Below are 13,886 nucleotides of genomic sequence, written 5' to 3'. Positions count from 1 at the left end.
GCTTTGTCTTTTACCTGCCCTTAATGGCACGCTGAGTCGTTACAGTGGGGTGCGTGGTCTTTCCTTTGCTCCTTCAAAAGGTAATCCAGGGATGTTTCTCAAGTCACTTTGGGCAGTCAAAGTGAGGTTGTGAATCCAGTTCAGTCTTGCTGACCCTCCTCTGGGGGCAAAGAGGGTGTGTGTTGCTCGGCAGGGAAGCCAAGGAGGACTGGGGAGCAGCAGCGTGGTGGAAGCTGGAGGCACTTTAAAGCTGAGCTGTGGTTCCATGTGCTGTCACTGCAGTTGTTTTACAACAGTGTGGGCACAGTGCATTGTGCTCAGGTTCCTGAAAGGCAGACGATTTACTCGGGGTATGAAGGTGGCTTTGTAAATGTATCGGTACCTGCCATCAGCTCTGCCTACTCTAGAAATTATTCTGTATTGGAGGGCTCGATCTGATTCAACGCCTGAGTCATGTGTTTGGATGGGATCCTAAGGGAGAATGCAGAGCTGTCTCTACAGACAGACTTTCAGGAACTGAGATTTATTGGTAGGCCAGGTTCACGTGGCACTGCAGTTGCTGAGGTGACTGGGTAGAGGACAAGTATAATCATTTCTGTATGCCCAGTGCTGAGAGAGCATCGAGCCAAGTACTGAGTCACGATAATTTCTCTATCCTTGGAAAATATTCCAGGATTCAGCCTTTGATAAATGAAAGGACATGGGATATGACTTTTCTCTTGTGTCAGAGCTAGGAACTTGAACTTTACTCATTCCTTCTGCTGTAAAATTTTAAATTGTCCCTTCACCAAAAATTTCATTTTCATTTGTAAAAGCCTCTTCTGTCGATCATATTAAAAGGAATTCCTGCTGGAATCTATCACTGGGGGCTTGTGGAACAGCTTTTATCCGCAAACCAGTCTTGTTCTGTTGGCATCGTCTCTCTTTTCAGGCTGTCCATGAAATCAGGGAGCCTTTGCCTGGGCTCTTGACCCCAACAGGGACCCCACTGCCAGGCGTGGGGCAGGCGCTGGTTGTGGCTGCCCATGCGGCGCTGTTTGCAGGATGAAATCAGTAACATTGGGATTTCTCTTCCTGCTTCTCTTGCTTTCTGCCAGTTCTACTTACAGTGACAGAGGAAAAGAAAGTACTTTGCATCTATTATTATAAATGCCTGCTTTATAGTCTAAGCATATGCAGTAGCTGCAAGTGTGTGTGTAAATTATTCAGGAAGTCTCTTTAATACTGGCTGCATTCACATTCCCTTTCATGTTTAAATACAACGTCTCTTTGTATCTGAGAAGCTCTCCTGATCGCTGCATGGAGAGAGAGCATGCGTCCTACTTACGTAAAATTATGGCATGGTTCAAGCTAAAGTGGAAGAGGTATAAATGGGATTTCATCTAAAATACATTATTTGCAAGTGGGATCTTTAGTGAAGCTGAAACTTTGGGGTGTCTTTATGTAACTGTGCAGCTCTTGGCACCCTTTCAAAATGACATCAGAAATGCTTCCTTTGGTGTCCATATGTGAATTGCTTTGCGATTGTGGATAAAAATGTCACTTTATGTGTTATGCCCTATTTTTTTTTTTCTGCTTTCTTAACACAAAACTAGACACGAATATCCTCTCAAACAAATGCATTTTGTTTTTTTCTTAGGGAGTATTTATCTAGCCCTACTTACTTACTAAATAAGAGCTATAATAAAAGTTGTCCATGAAGTACAAGATCTGGGTCTCCTTGAGCAGAAGGAGACACACAAAAAAATTATCTAACAAAAACAGATAAAACGAGAAGTGCTTTTTCATATCAAATTTGATTTAACCAAATTGAACTGGAGTTGCTTTGGCAGCAATTATGTTCAGACTTGATTTGCATACAGTTCCTTGAGTCTTGTGATGTTTAAATGACTGATTCATCTGGAGGAAAGACTGATAGCATCCCTTCTGAAACTGTACCTGGTGATGAAAAGCTATCATTTTCGAGCCTTGGCATGTAATTCTCTTTGAATAGTAAGGAGGCTGAATTTAGTCTCTCTTTTCGGGTTTTATGACTCCTTTATTGGACTGTACAAGAAGGCGCATGCCAAAACTAAACAAAGAAGCAGCTGCGAAATAATCCACTTTGATTTCAGATTTGTGTTGAGAGACTTTCGTGTCTTTTGTCGTGCTTTTTTTGACATGTGAAATTTCCCTGAGTATTTTGCCAGTTTGGATGCTTCTAACTCCCAACCAGCGACCAGATCTGACTTGCAAAGACCCTTGGACAGTGACCAGCTAGTTAGTATGATACCTTGCATTTAATACAAACGTGATGGATAGCCATTATGAAATAGTTAAACAAACTTAATTTGGGGGAGTTTATTGGCCAAATTCAAAAAATATTCTTTTCTTGTAGCACGTGACTTATTTCTTAGGATTTTTTCTTCCTTCCCAGCTTGTGAGCTTTCCAGATACAGCTGTAACAGTTCTGCCCTGAGACTTGGCAATGCAGCTAACATGGGAAGGAAAAAATTCTGTGTGCCTGATTAGTTCTACAGGTTAGGTAAGCTCATTTCTCCCTCAGCAAATCAAATGGGATGCTCTACAACTCGTGTGTATCATCTTTTGCAGGTTATGAAAACCTACCATATGTACAACGCTGACAGCATCAGTGCCCAGAGCAAGCTGAAAGAGGCAGAGAAGCAGGAAGAAAAGCAGATTGGGAAGTCGGTGAAACAAGAGGACAAGCAGACGCCACGCTCCCCTGACTCAACTTCCAACGTCAAGTTTGAAGAAAAACACGTTCGACGAAGTTCTGTCAAGAAAATAGAGAAAATGAAGGAGAAGGTACTGCCATAGCCCTGCTGCTGCTTGTGTAGAGTGCTTGAGGAGGAGCCCTTTGTAGTAGCTCAGCACAGGAACTAACAAATTCCATCCTTTGTGACATTCAAACACAAGTCTCATTTTTTGTGCAAGTTTTAAATATTCAGGTTTAGGAAAGGCAAAAGCTAGCAGCAGGTTTGTATAAGGATAATTGAATATCCATTTATATTGTCCTAGGTTTTGCAGTCATGTCACAACAACTAAAACAAGGGTGGAGTATGAAAGTAAGATCTGCTTTCTTGGAAGTCACGGTTAACATGGTGTTTTTTTCTTGTACAGAGTACAAGATTTTGGGCCAGGTCTTTTGTTTAATGTTTCATTCCAGCTTAATGCCTGACCTCCCTGTGGTACAGGGAGGCATGCAGTCCCAGACTGGCTTCATAGGCAGAACTGGTTGCCTTGCAATTGGTCAGTCAGGTAGGTAGCTCAGTGCTAAGGCACCTAAGGTTTGTAAGGCACCTTACCTGATAAACCCACCTTGTTCCTTCCTTCTTCCCCAACCCCAGAGTCTGTTTTCAGATAAGACTTTAAATGCAAAGCTGTCTTGTACAGCAATGTTTAATTACTTCAAAATAATTGATCTAAATTCTAAGTGTTTGAGTCCTGGTGAAGCTGCAGTCCAAGTGAACTAGAACTGTGTGAGCAGGGTGAGGTTCGTTCAGTGCACTCTGTTTGCTGTTTCTAAAAATGCTGTTCTTGCTGCTGCACCTCTTTTTAAAACATATTCTGGTTTTGGTTTCTCTTTTAGCGCCAAGCGAAATACACAGAAAATAGACTGAAGGCTATTAAGGCAAGAAATGAGTATCTGCTTGCTCTGGAAGCCACCAATGCGTCTGTATTCAAGTATTACATTCACGACCTGTCTGATCTCATTGATGTAAGTGCTGCTGCTCGGGTGCTCGCAATGAATATCATTGCCATTAACCCTCACACCTGCCTTTCCTTCTCCAGCATCTTATATACCTGCACAACTGGCAACAGCTCTACAGCTGTGGAGTGATGGCAGCCTAGAGAGTAACAACAGCATGATGATCTGTCATTAATCTGCTAAGTGAGCTTTTCTTAGATGTCACGCTCCGTCTGTTACACGGATAGAAGCTCGCCCAATAAACCTGGCATTGAAACATGTAGAAAGAAGAGTTGCTTAGTTAAAATGAAACGGTTTCAATATCACGCCGTTGCTTGACATTTTCTATTTACTATTTTAAGCAAACCCTCAACTCAAAGGCACATTTTAAAAAAGGAGAATGTTAACTGTAATATCAGTATACCAGTTGGTAAAAGAAGTCAAGGACAGAAGTGTTTTCTGAAGCTGATTTTAACTGGTTTTCAGAAAAAAATCCTTGCATTTCAAGGTTAATGTTTCTGGTAGCATAGTTTACAAGAGGATGGATCTCCCTGCTTTTCAGACCTTCCGTTCTCTGATACCCCTGCCCACCAGCTCTACAGTAGCATGATGCGTTTTTCTGTCATTGGGACTGCAGAGCACTGTGTCAGACCAGTTCTGAAAGGTGTCAGAAGAGTGTCAAAAATGATGGAAGTTCTGCTGCTAGCCCCTCTGCAGTTTGCCTGTCCCTCTCTGCAGAGGAACAAAGAAATAAACTGTCTATAGAAATGAGCCCCCTTTCCTTAGAATGCTCCATGCAGAAGCAGGGTGACAGAGCAGAAGGCAGAGGGAGCTTGTTCCCCAGCTGCCTACAAACTCTGTTTTGTAGCTGAATGAAAGACCCCAGTATTCCAGGGACCTCAATTCTACTCTTGGTGAAATGCAAAGGAAAAAAAAAAAAAGAAAAAAAAAGAATCTCCCCTCTTTGAAAACTCTTGAAAGCCTGCTAGGAATCCCAGCATTCCTCACAAATACATCACTATTTCACTTCAGTGTGCAGAGCTGGAGTACCAAATGCAGTGAACATGTTGTGTCTGGGTCACTGGCTGCTGCTTGATCTCATTCTGTTTGCCAAGGAAAGCCCACTGCAGTCACTGCTAAAAACACTCAGTTGTAAAGCCTGAAGGGAACTTTCTTTGTAGGTGGGCAAGTAGCTACCAGAAGTGTGTCTAGTCACAGGCAATAAGGATCACTTGGATCACTGTTATTCAGTCAGCCGTTACGTTACCTAACATTATATATAACACATTTATTCAGCTGATCATAAAATCACACGAAGTACACCGAGGTGCCTATTAGGCATTTAGATATTTGTTTAAAACCTGTCCTTTGGAGGTCAGGGATTGCCTGTGTTTAAAAAAAATGCTGTTATTTCAAAATGTCATGTTTGGTGGTACCAAAGAGATCTGTTTCCTTTATATCCGTTCCCTGTTCAGAAGAACTTTCTTGGTTAACATTGGATCAACTTGAATTTTGTCATCTTGTTTTGTTTTTTTGTGGTGGATTTTTTTCTGCTTTTGTTCTTTTTTTACCAGTGATAACTTTATATTCTTCATACTAACTCATACAAGGTGGGGATTCATCTCCCTGACATCAGTGGAATTTGTCTTAATGTTTTTCTTGAAAATCCTATGCATAGTTCCTCCCCCAAATATTGCAAATGTGCTTGTTTCAATTGTCTGCTAACAGACCATTCTTAGTGCAGTTTTGTGACTCATAGAGCAAAAAATCCATTTAGATTTCATAAACCCCAAACAATTTTAATACAGGCCTGAGATCTTTCAAGTAGTTCATTGACAAATAGAGGTTATCCAGCTTTGAAGGAAGTGTGAAGTGCTCTTCACTAAATGCTGTCGGCTGCCTGGGGCGGTGATGTAGGCGGGGTGCAGGACCAGAAGCCGAGCCTCTGCAGTACCTTGATTTCTTGTTGCTCCTCCACAGTGGCCGTCATGACACCGAGTCTGTGTCCGCTGACCCCCTTTGCATTCCGTGAAGCATTCAGTTTATCAGAATGTTGCAAATTCTCAAAATCTTAAAAAGAGAAGTGTTATCTGCTCTGTTTACAGAAGTCATGGAAAGATACAGAACTTACCTGGGAGCACAGGAGATGTAATTCGGTTATATCCTCGTTAAGACACAGTGAATATAGATTTACTAATGCCTTTGATCTGAAGGATTGAAAATTAACAATGATAACCATTGATGGTTATCTGAACCATCTGACTTAAATAAAAATGCAATTTTTAAGTCAGATCTTAATTCTTTTCCTTGATCTAATCTTCTGATATTGCAGCTGGAAATATAATATAAAAGCAATCTTCAGAGTTATTTATAAATCCTGTTAGGCCAAATGCCTTTAAACTGGTCAGATTTGTTCAGCACGTTGTGTTCCAGTGTCTGTGGAAGGATAAGAGTGAGTTAAATCTTCATTGTGTGTTAAGAGCAATAAGCTGACATAGCCCAGTAGTTTTGAATTCCCTGACTTTGGGGACAGAGGCAGTTCTTTGATGCTAATGCAATATTACAGTAATGGGGAAGCTTGTGTAAACGAGTATCTCAGAGTTATGGAAGGGTCACTAGGACAGATCTTTTTTTTAAAAATGCATGGGTAAGTATGAGTCCTGGAGCTCACTTTGCTCTTCTAGGAATGAGCGTTTTATTGCTGTTTTCTCCAGGACCTCATCCTTCCCTTTCCAAATGTAAATCTGGTGCCTGTTTGAAAACCTCTAACTGGCAAAGGGTTAATCAGCTGTCATGTTGGGAAGTGAATTTGAATGAGTTATCATTAAATTCTTATAAAAAATTGATTTCCTTGGAGAGCAATTCCATCAAACATTTATATAACCCAGAAAAGGGATGGCAAGACTGATAGGTTTATAAATGGGTATGCTGGACTTTTAAAAATGTTAAAGCGGGGGAGTGGGCTGAAAAATGTTTTCTGTCACTAGCTTCGATAAAATAAAGCTAAAATACTTTGGCATCTTACCATAGCCCTGCTGCTCGGTGAGGTGGGCTATGAAATATTGAGTCTCATTGGACTTCCCAGTCCCACCAGTGCAGCAGAGCCGCTCTCCTTCCCGAGGCGAGCGAGAGCAGGGAGGAGAGCTGGCCTCTCCGTGTGGGCATACAACAGCTTGGCTCACAGGGAGAAACAGGAGGCTGCTCCTCTTCAATCTGAGCTGATTCCAATCGTGGCTGGCCTGTTGGCCCGACTCGGACTGGCTTCCTTTGGATCATTGCGGAGGGTGGCGTTATCCTGCGCGTGCCAAAACCAGTGCCCTGGAAGGGCTGTTTATCCAAGACTGCCTCCACACGTGCAAATTCTCAATCAACTCGCTTTTGTGTTTTTGGCTGCTGTTGGTTCTTTCTGATTGAATGCAGTGTCCTTTAATTCTCTGCCTCCAGTCTAACCAGCAAGCGCTGCTCTTTTTACAAGGCTCCACACCTGCCACAGCGCGTTGGCACAGGAGCCAGGCATCTAGCAGTGCTTGGAGACAAATTCGGGGAGAGCTGGGGATGGTCTGCTAGTCAGGCACTCTCTTCTCTCTCCCTCCACCCCTCCTTTTTCTCCTTTTTCTCTTCTTTTTTATTTTTTTCCCCGCGTTTACACACAATGACAGTGATGAGACCCAAATGATGGGTGAGGAGGAGATTTCATGTGAATTTTGCTTACAGAGCAGCATAGCAATCAAGCAGATGGTCTCTTTCTTTCTTTTTGGATATTCTCCTAGCATATGTAATCTTGTTTGTAATTCCAAGAAGGTGGGCTCCTTTCTCGCTCACTTTATTAGATGCCTGAAAAATTCAGGCTGTTTCTGATCAGCTAATGAAAAGCGCCTTTCTCCCCTATGGTACATTAATACTTGGCTGTGCAGCCGCGGTGGAGATGAAGCTGCCTGATTGTCTTGCAGTGACATCATCCTCATGTCAGTAGTAGCCAGGAAATTCTTGACTGTGACCACTTTCTGCTTGAAAAGTTTTTGCTCTTCTGTTTCACCCCAGCAATGAAGTCACCCCAGCCGATCGCTGCTCGCTTTTTGGCTGGCTCTGTTCTTTATGTCTGGGACTCTACAGGTCGTGTTCTTGCTTCCTGAAGTACACTGAATTAAGCAGTTTTCTCTATCCTTACAGAAAACTGAGTGGAATCATTCAGATGCATATTAATCTTTGCAGATGATCCAAATCCTGTGGCTTGTTTCTTCCTGTAATACATATTGCATTGTTTTACTTAGAATAATTTTACTGAAGGATTTTGGACTGCTTTCAATGAGAATCAATGCCCCTGAAAAAATTATTTGAATTTAAAGAAATACACTGTCATACCATCAAACATGCCCACTTTTAAGGTGCTTTTTCTTTTTCCAAACAGAACTCCATGAGAACTCCCCAAACTGTTATAGTACTTTTAAGTTGTGCTCTTCTTGGAGGCAAATTGTAACATGATGTAGAAATTTGTATGGGATTATAGGCTCAGTTCTGCTTAGGGATGACTTCAGGGATCCCTTATCAAGATGCCTCTGCAATCAATGAGATGGGAGACTGCTGTGGTAGCTAGGAGAGAAAACAACCATGACTTATCCACTTATATAACTTCTAGCCTTCTGGAAACATTTTATCTTTCATTTCAGAATGCCTTCGCTTATTCATATGGAATTGTGTGTGTTTTTCCAGCAGTGTTGTGACCTGGGGTACCACGCTAGCCTCAACAGAGCTCTCAGGACATTCTTGTCTGCTGAGCTAAACCTGGAGCAGTCGAAGCACGAGGGGCTGGATGCCATCGAAAATGCTGTTGAGAACCTGGATGCCAACAGTGATAAGCAGCGCCTGATGGAGATGTACAACAATGTCTTCTGTCCGCCCATGAAGTTCGAGTTTCAGCCGCACATGGGTGATATGGTCAGTTTATGGTCATCTGGCTCTAGCTCTGTAAACACTTGCAGCTTCCCCTCTGCACTTCCTTCGTCTTTGAAAGATGGACCTGCTAAAAGGCCACCTGTTGGGCTCTATTTCTGGGAGCTGGAAGGGATTCTTAGAAAAGAGAGCTGATAGGAAGAGTAAGCAGTGGCTTATTGTATGAATGTCTGAATGCAAGTGACCCTCGCTTCTTGATTAGCAAAGCTACTGAAGACAGAAATGCTTAATTTGGCATAATACTAAATTTAGGTAGGGAACAATGTTTTAGCCTCTTGTTGAAGCCACCATTAACTCCTGCAGTCTGAGACAGGCTCTGAAGTTAGAGATGTGAAGTGTGATCTGAAAGATTCCACACTTCAGAAAGTAGCTTTTGATGGTCTCATCTGTGTCAATGCATTGAGCTGTTTTAGTTTTCCTAATACTGTTGTCACAAAGATGAAGGAAGACAGCTAGTTTGGGTTAAAACATTAAAGTAGTGTAGGTAAAGCTGGGCAAGGCAGACAGAGGATTTTCATTTTTCACATAGAAAATCTCTCTCGTGGTAGGTTTACCAAGATAGCAGTTAGATGGATGGGAACCATTTAAATCACAGAAGTTGAAACCAGTTCACAAATCTGAATAGGGATGCACGTACAGTGTATTAATTTGGCTCAATTGGTTAGTTTTCTAGATTATTCTCGCAAAGATTCAAGAAAAACTGCAAGGATTGTCTCTTGCAGCTACCCATTCTTTTGTTCTAAGCAATACAGTCACTGCTTAAGGTTCCTCTTTGTCCTGGCCTTCGTAAGTGAATCCCTCAGACAGCAAATGACATTTCTTGTTTTTTTCTGCACAGCGGTAGTATCCTGTAAGATACTAGGGAGAAAAAACTACCTGCAGATTGTCACTCAGTTAACTGCTCACGTTCGCTGAGTCATTTATCTTATTTCACTTGTTTCTTCTCAAGGCCGAATTAATGTTTATAAATGCAGACTTGTTGAAATGGTTCTGCTTATACCAGATTGAATATGTGATTGTGGATGTGCGTGATAAAACTCTGGCAACGTCTGTCTTTAAAAGTAGCCTTATACAATGAAATCAATGTTTTCCTTTAAAAAATTCTGGAAGGAAAGCTACCTCGTGCTGTGTAGGACAGCGAATTATTAACAGCACAGGGCAACCCACTGTTCTGGCATTTTCGACAAGTACCTAACCCATTCTTTTCTATTTAAATTCCTCTGAATTCATTAAATAGTGAGTTCTACCTGTTCCTGTAGGTACAGGTAGTTCAGCTAAACATGCTGAGCTTGCTGTGCCCCAGGATGCTTGGCTAATAGCAGCAAGTTCTTCTTGATGTGATACAAGCACACTCGCTTCTCCTTGGGGTTTTAGAGTGTGATTTAGCCTAGTCGCTGTGATAAAGCACCCTCAGACTTCCAGAAGATATGACTACCTCGCCTCAGTGAAAGAAGCTAATTTTTTCTAGATCTTTTGAGATGTACACATTCTCTCTCTTTCATTCACTTTTAAGGACAGTCAAGAAGTGGACTGGAATTTGGTCAAATACATTCCTTTTCACTTATGGAAATCCAGAGTTAGTAAAGATTTAAAATGAGGCATTTTAGATGATGTTTGTTTATGATAATAATGAAGTGATTAAACTGTTCTTGTTTACATTTTTTTTTCCTAACAATGGTGCTTTTTTCTTTTCCAGGAGTCCCAGCTGTGTGCCCAACAGCCAGTGCAGAGCGAGTTAGTGCAGAGGTGCCAGCAGCTGCAGTCCAGGTTATCTACACTAAAGATTGAAAATGAAGAGGTGAGCTAATCAACCCAAAGCAACAAGCCTTTTACTGCTTCCACAGGGCAGTGAGGACTAATTAAGAAAGAATGTAGTTGCTGTGGTCCTCTTTTAGGAAGGCTTGTGGTAAAATTCAAGAATAAGGCAGCTGAGGCCAACAGTATATTAGGTTGTGATTTTGGATGAAAGCTGAGTGCACACAGAGGAGCCCCTAAAATACGTGCACATTTCTCTTTTCCCCATCCTTAAATTGCTAGGACTGGCTTTGTTGCAAAAGTTGTATTTGGATAGTTACGAGAAAGAGGTGAATGTAATGTTTTGAAGTGAAGTTGGTGAATTTGCATAACCAAAGGTAAGATGTTTTTTGTTTAATTGGTCATCTAGGGTGAGAAGAGCAGATCACTGGCGTTTGTTTATGAATATGTCAAAATGCCTCATCTGCACTTCTGTTCAAGATTTTTTAATCCTTGGGCAAAATTTGTAAACTCTTAACGTCTGGTAAATTGATCCTGGCCTTCAGAAAACAATTGCAGTGTGACAAAGCCTTTTTGTAATCTAACATTTCTCTTATACCCAGTAGATGTAATTAGAGAAGTAAGATGTTTACATCTTTCCTCCAGCGCTCTTTGCTTTGAGGTTAAATTTCCCTACTTCTTTCTCACCCCAGCCTGTGGGATTCCAGCTCTTTTCACACTGCTGGCACATCCAGTGTGCTGCCAAGCCTTTGTTCATACAAACGGAGCTCTGTTAGTGAGCAGAACTAGTACTTCTTTTATGGCCCACAGGACATGAAACAAGTAATATTTGTTTATTAGTAAAACACTCTGGGGTACCATTAACTATTTTTTTGTCTTCCATTAGCAACATATCTTCTTTTTTTTTCATACGCTCTTACTCTTGCTGGACAGGTTAAGAAGACCATGGAAGCTACACTCCAGACAATCCAGGATATAGTCACAATAGAGGACTTTGATGTCTCAGACTGCTTTCAGTACAGCAACTCTATGGAATCTGTTAAATCCACAGTCTCAGAAACGTTCATGAGCAAACCAAGCATTGCCAAGAGACGGGCCAACCAGCAAGAGACAGAGCAGTTCTATTTTACAGTAAGGAGTTAATTCGTGGTGTGAGCACGTGTAATGTTTTTAAAATTATACTCACAGGAGAGAGCAAAATAATGCTATCACCTTACAAAAATGCTTCTGTAATTGATTTTGGCCAAGCAGAGTTAGCATATCAGGTTTTCAAAACAGGTGCTTTGAATTCTTTACAAATATATCGGGATACATTTGTCTGTTGCTGCAAACTTAGAGAGGATAAATGGTGTAAAATTTGATTTCTCCTCCATCTAAAAAAGAATTATCTGAGAGAAAACTTAATAGCTTGTAAATATCAATTTCAAACATAACATGAACGAAAAGAATGTTTAGCTCTTTCTTTATTACCCTCTTACAATTTCTGTAGTTCAAATAAGCTTTTAATTGAGCCAATGCATTTGTGCAAAACACTAAGAGCTTTTTATATTGAATTTCATACCAGACTGTATGTTTGTTTTTCATGACTTAGATTTATGTTAAACTGTTGAATTCTCTTCCATTTCAAAAATATTTCCAAAAGAAGATGAAAATCATACGTCTTACCTTGGTTTGGGCATCTTTCGCTATAGTTATTGCCCTCTACATTTCCGTTTCTAAATTGGTGTTGCTTACTACCAATTCTGAAGTTTCTGTGCAAATTAAACCTGTCAGCTCGTGTATGTCAGGCCTTGATTAAAAAAAAATAAATCAAAAAGCCTCCCTAGAAGGTGAACCTGGTAATTGAGAATAGTAGGTGGAGAAACCAATTCAATTAAGAAGGGATTGACCAGCCTGCCCATGGTTATGAAACTAGAAAAATGATTTTTTAATTGAACTCTAAGTGATCCCTCCCTAGAGAGAGGGGCTATTATGTGTTCAGGCAGGAGACAAGCCCAGGGCTGTATCTGGCCGTGGCTTTGGCATCTCCTCGTGTTAGCGCCCTGCTCCCCGAGGGCTGGGCGCTGGAGCCGCTGCGGGGCTGCAGGGTGCAGGAAAAGAGCCATCAGCAGGGCAAAGCTGTTCCCTGACTCCTCTGCTGTTGGGCAGACTTGCAAATACCCCTTTTATGGGTTTCAGGCCGTGGATCTGCAGGGAGCAGTTACTGCAGCATGCGAGAAGATGCTCAGAGGAGGAGTATAAATGAGAGCAGCAGAGCTGAGCAGCGACAGGGGCGAGGCTTTCTTTGTGCAGAGAGAAAAAAGCACAGTGCACGAGCTGTGCGACCTGCTGGGGAATGTGGAGTGAAAGGAAAATCCTGGTTTGAAAGAAGGCTCCATGCTGTGATGTAGCCCCAGCTGGAAGTGCCCCGTGCTGTACTGCTGGTGGGGCAGGGCTCCGAGGTGAATGCAGTGGGCACCGAATTGAAGCACAGACTGCAGCAGCGGCGTGCTGGAGGCTCATCAGTGCGCACTTGTGCTGAGACAGCTCCTGTTGTCAGAGCTCTGGAGGAAGATTTGTATGCAGAATAGACGCCTGAACCTCCCTGTGCTGGTGGAAAGCAGGAGGGGTGCCTGACTGCGTGCTGAGCTATCGCAGGTAGCCACAGCGGGGACGCAGCAGGGAGCTGGAAGCCAGGGGCACGTCCTCAGTGCCTGGCTGCAGCCCTGCTGCCTCCCACGGCTGTGCCACGAGGCTCTGCGGGGCCGCTGCCCTTGTCACTGGCTCCCCACCCTACCCAGGAGGCAAACAGGAGAATGAAAGATTTGATTCTCCTTACCTCCAAGGCCAGGGATGGTTTTAGTTCTCAGCTGAAATGTTGTCTTTTTTTTTCCTCTAGAAAGATTAGAACCCGGTACAATGCTCATTCTGTGAAGCGCCTTAAAAATGAATGTAAATTTATCATTACCAACCCCTTAAGACGTGAGGAATTACTCCACAAAATGCCCCTGCTCGTCAGTCTGGCAGAAATGTCACCCTGCTTCTGTCCCCGTGCCACTGCTCCCACATTCAGCCGCCGGCTCCGATTCCCCCGCGCCCTGAGCCGAGTGCCTGGGCTGGGCTGAGGGAGCTGCACAGCTTTTGGGGCTGGAGGCAGGCAGGGACATGGGACAGCAACAGAAACTGGTTTTCTGTATAGCCCCCAAAGCCTGACATCTCGATTCCTGCAAGGAAGATGAGGCCCAGTTTGTGTGTGGCTTCGTTGTGCCTTTTACCTGCCCGCTGGGTCGTGCTGGAGAAATTCTGAAAGCAGTTTGGGCTTGGAAGGGGCGGCAGTTGTAGGCTTCTGAGGAGGTGGCGAGCACAAAGTGCTCACCATCTCCAGCTAGCAGCACATCTTCACCTCTTTCTTCTTTACGATGTGGAAATAATGTGACTTGAGGGTGCTTCTCCTGCCTTATCTGATCGTACTTCGTGGACTCCAGCAGTACAGTCAGAAATGAAATCCTGA

General features: G+C 42.7%; 1 protein-coding gene across 11 annotated transcripts in view; it reads left to right on the top strand.

Moving 5' to 3' along the window:
- SRGAP2 (SLIT-ROBO Rho GTPase activating protein 2) overlaps nt 1-13,886 on the top strand; it is a 101,484-nt gene that overhangs the window by 56,164 nt on the left and 31,434 nt on the right. For 9 of the 11 annotated variants that reach the window (XR_011805098.1, XR_011805099.1, XR_011805097.1 and 6 more), the window contains 5 exons: nt 2,593-2,808; nt 3,593-3,721; nt 8,402-8,626; nt 10,338-10,439; nt 11,330-11,527. Coding sequence is in view for 6 of the 11 variants with exons in the window: in XM_038168157.2 (XP_038024085.1) it covers nt 2,593-2,808; nt 3,593-3,721; nt 8,402-8,626; nt 10,338-10,439; nt 11,330-11,527 (870 nt within the window). In the remaining 5 variants the exon portion in view is untranslated. The remainder of the gene's footprint in view (nt 1-2,592; nt 2,809-3,592; nt 3,722-8,401; nt 8,627-10,337; nt 10,440-11,329; nt 11,528-13,886) is intronic. The other 2 variants (XM_038168158.2, XM_072028505.1) reach the window with 1 other exon arrangement.

Source organism: Anas platyrhynchos, chromosome 27, assembly GCF_047663525.1.
Source record: "Anas platyrhynchos isolate ZD024472 breed Pekin duck chromosome 27, IASCAAS_PekinDuck_T2T, whole genome shotgun sequence".
NCBI lineage: Eukaryota > Metazoa > Chordata > Aves > Anseriformes > Anatidae > Anas > Anas platyrhynchos.
The sequence above is the reverse complement of the archived record's forward strand: the minus strand, read 5'-3'. Positions and strand labels throughout refer to the sequence as shown.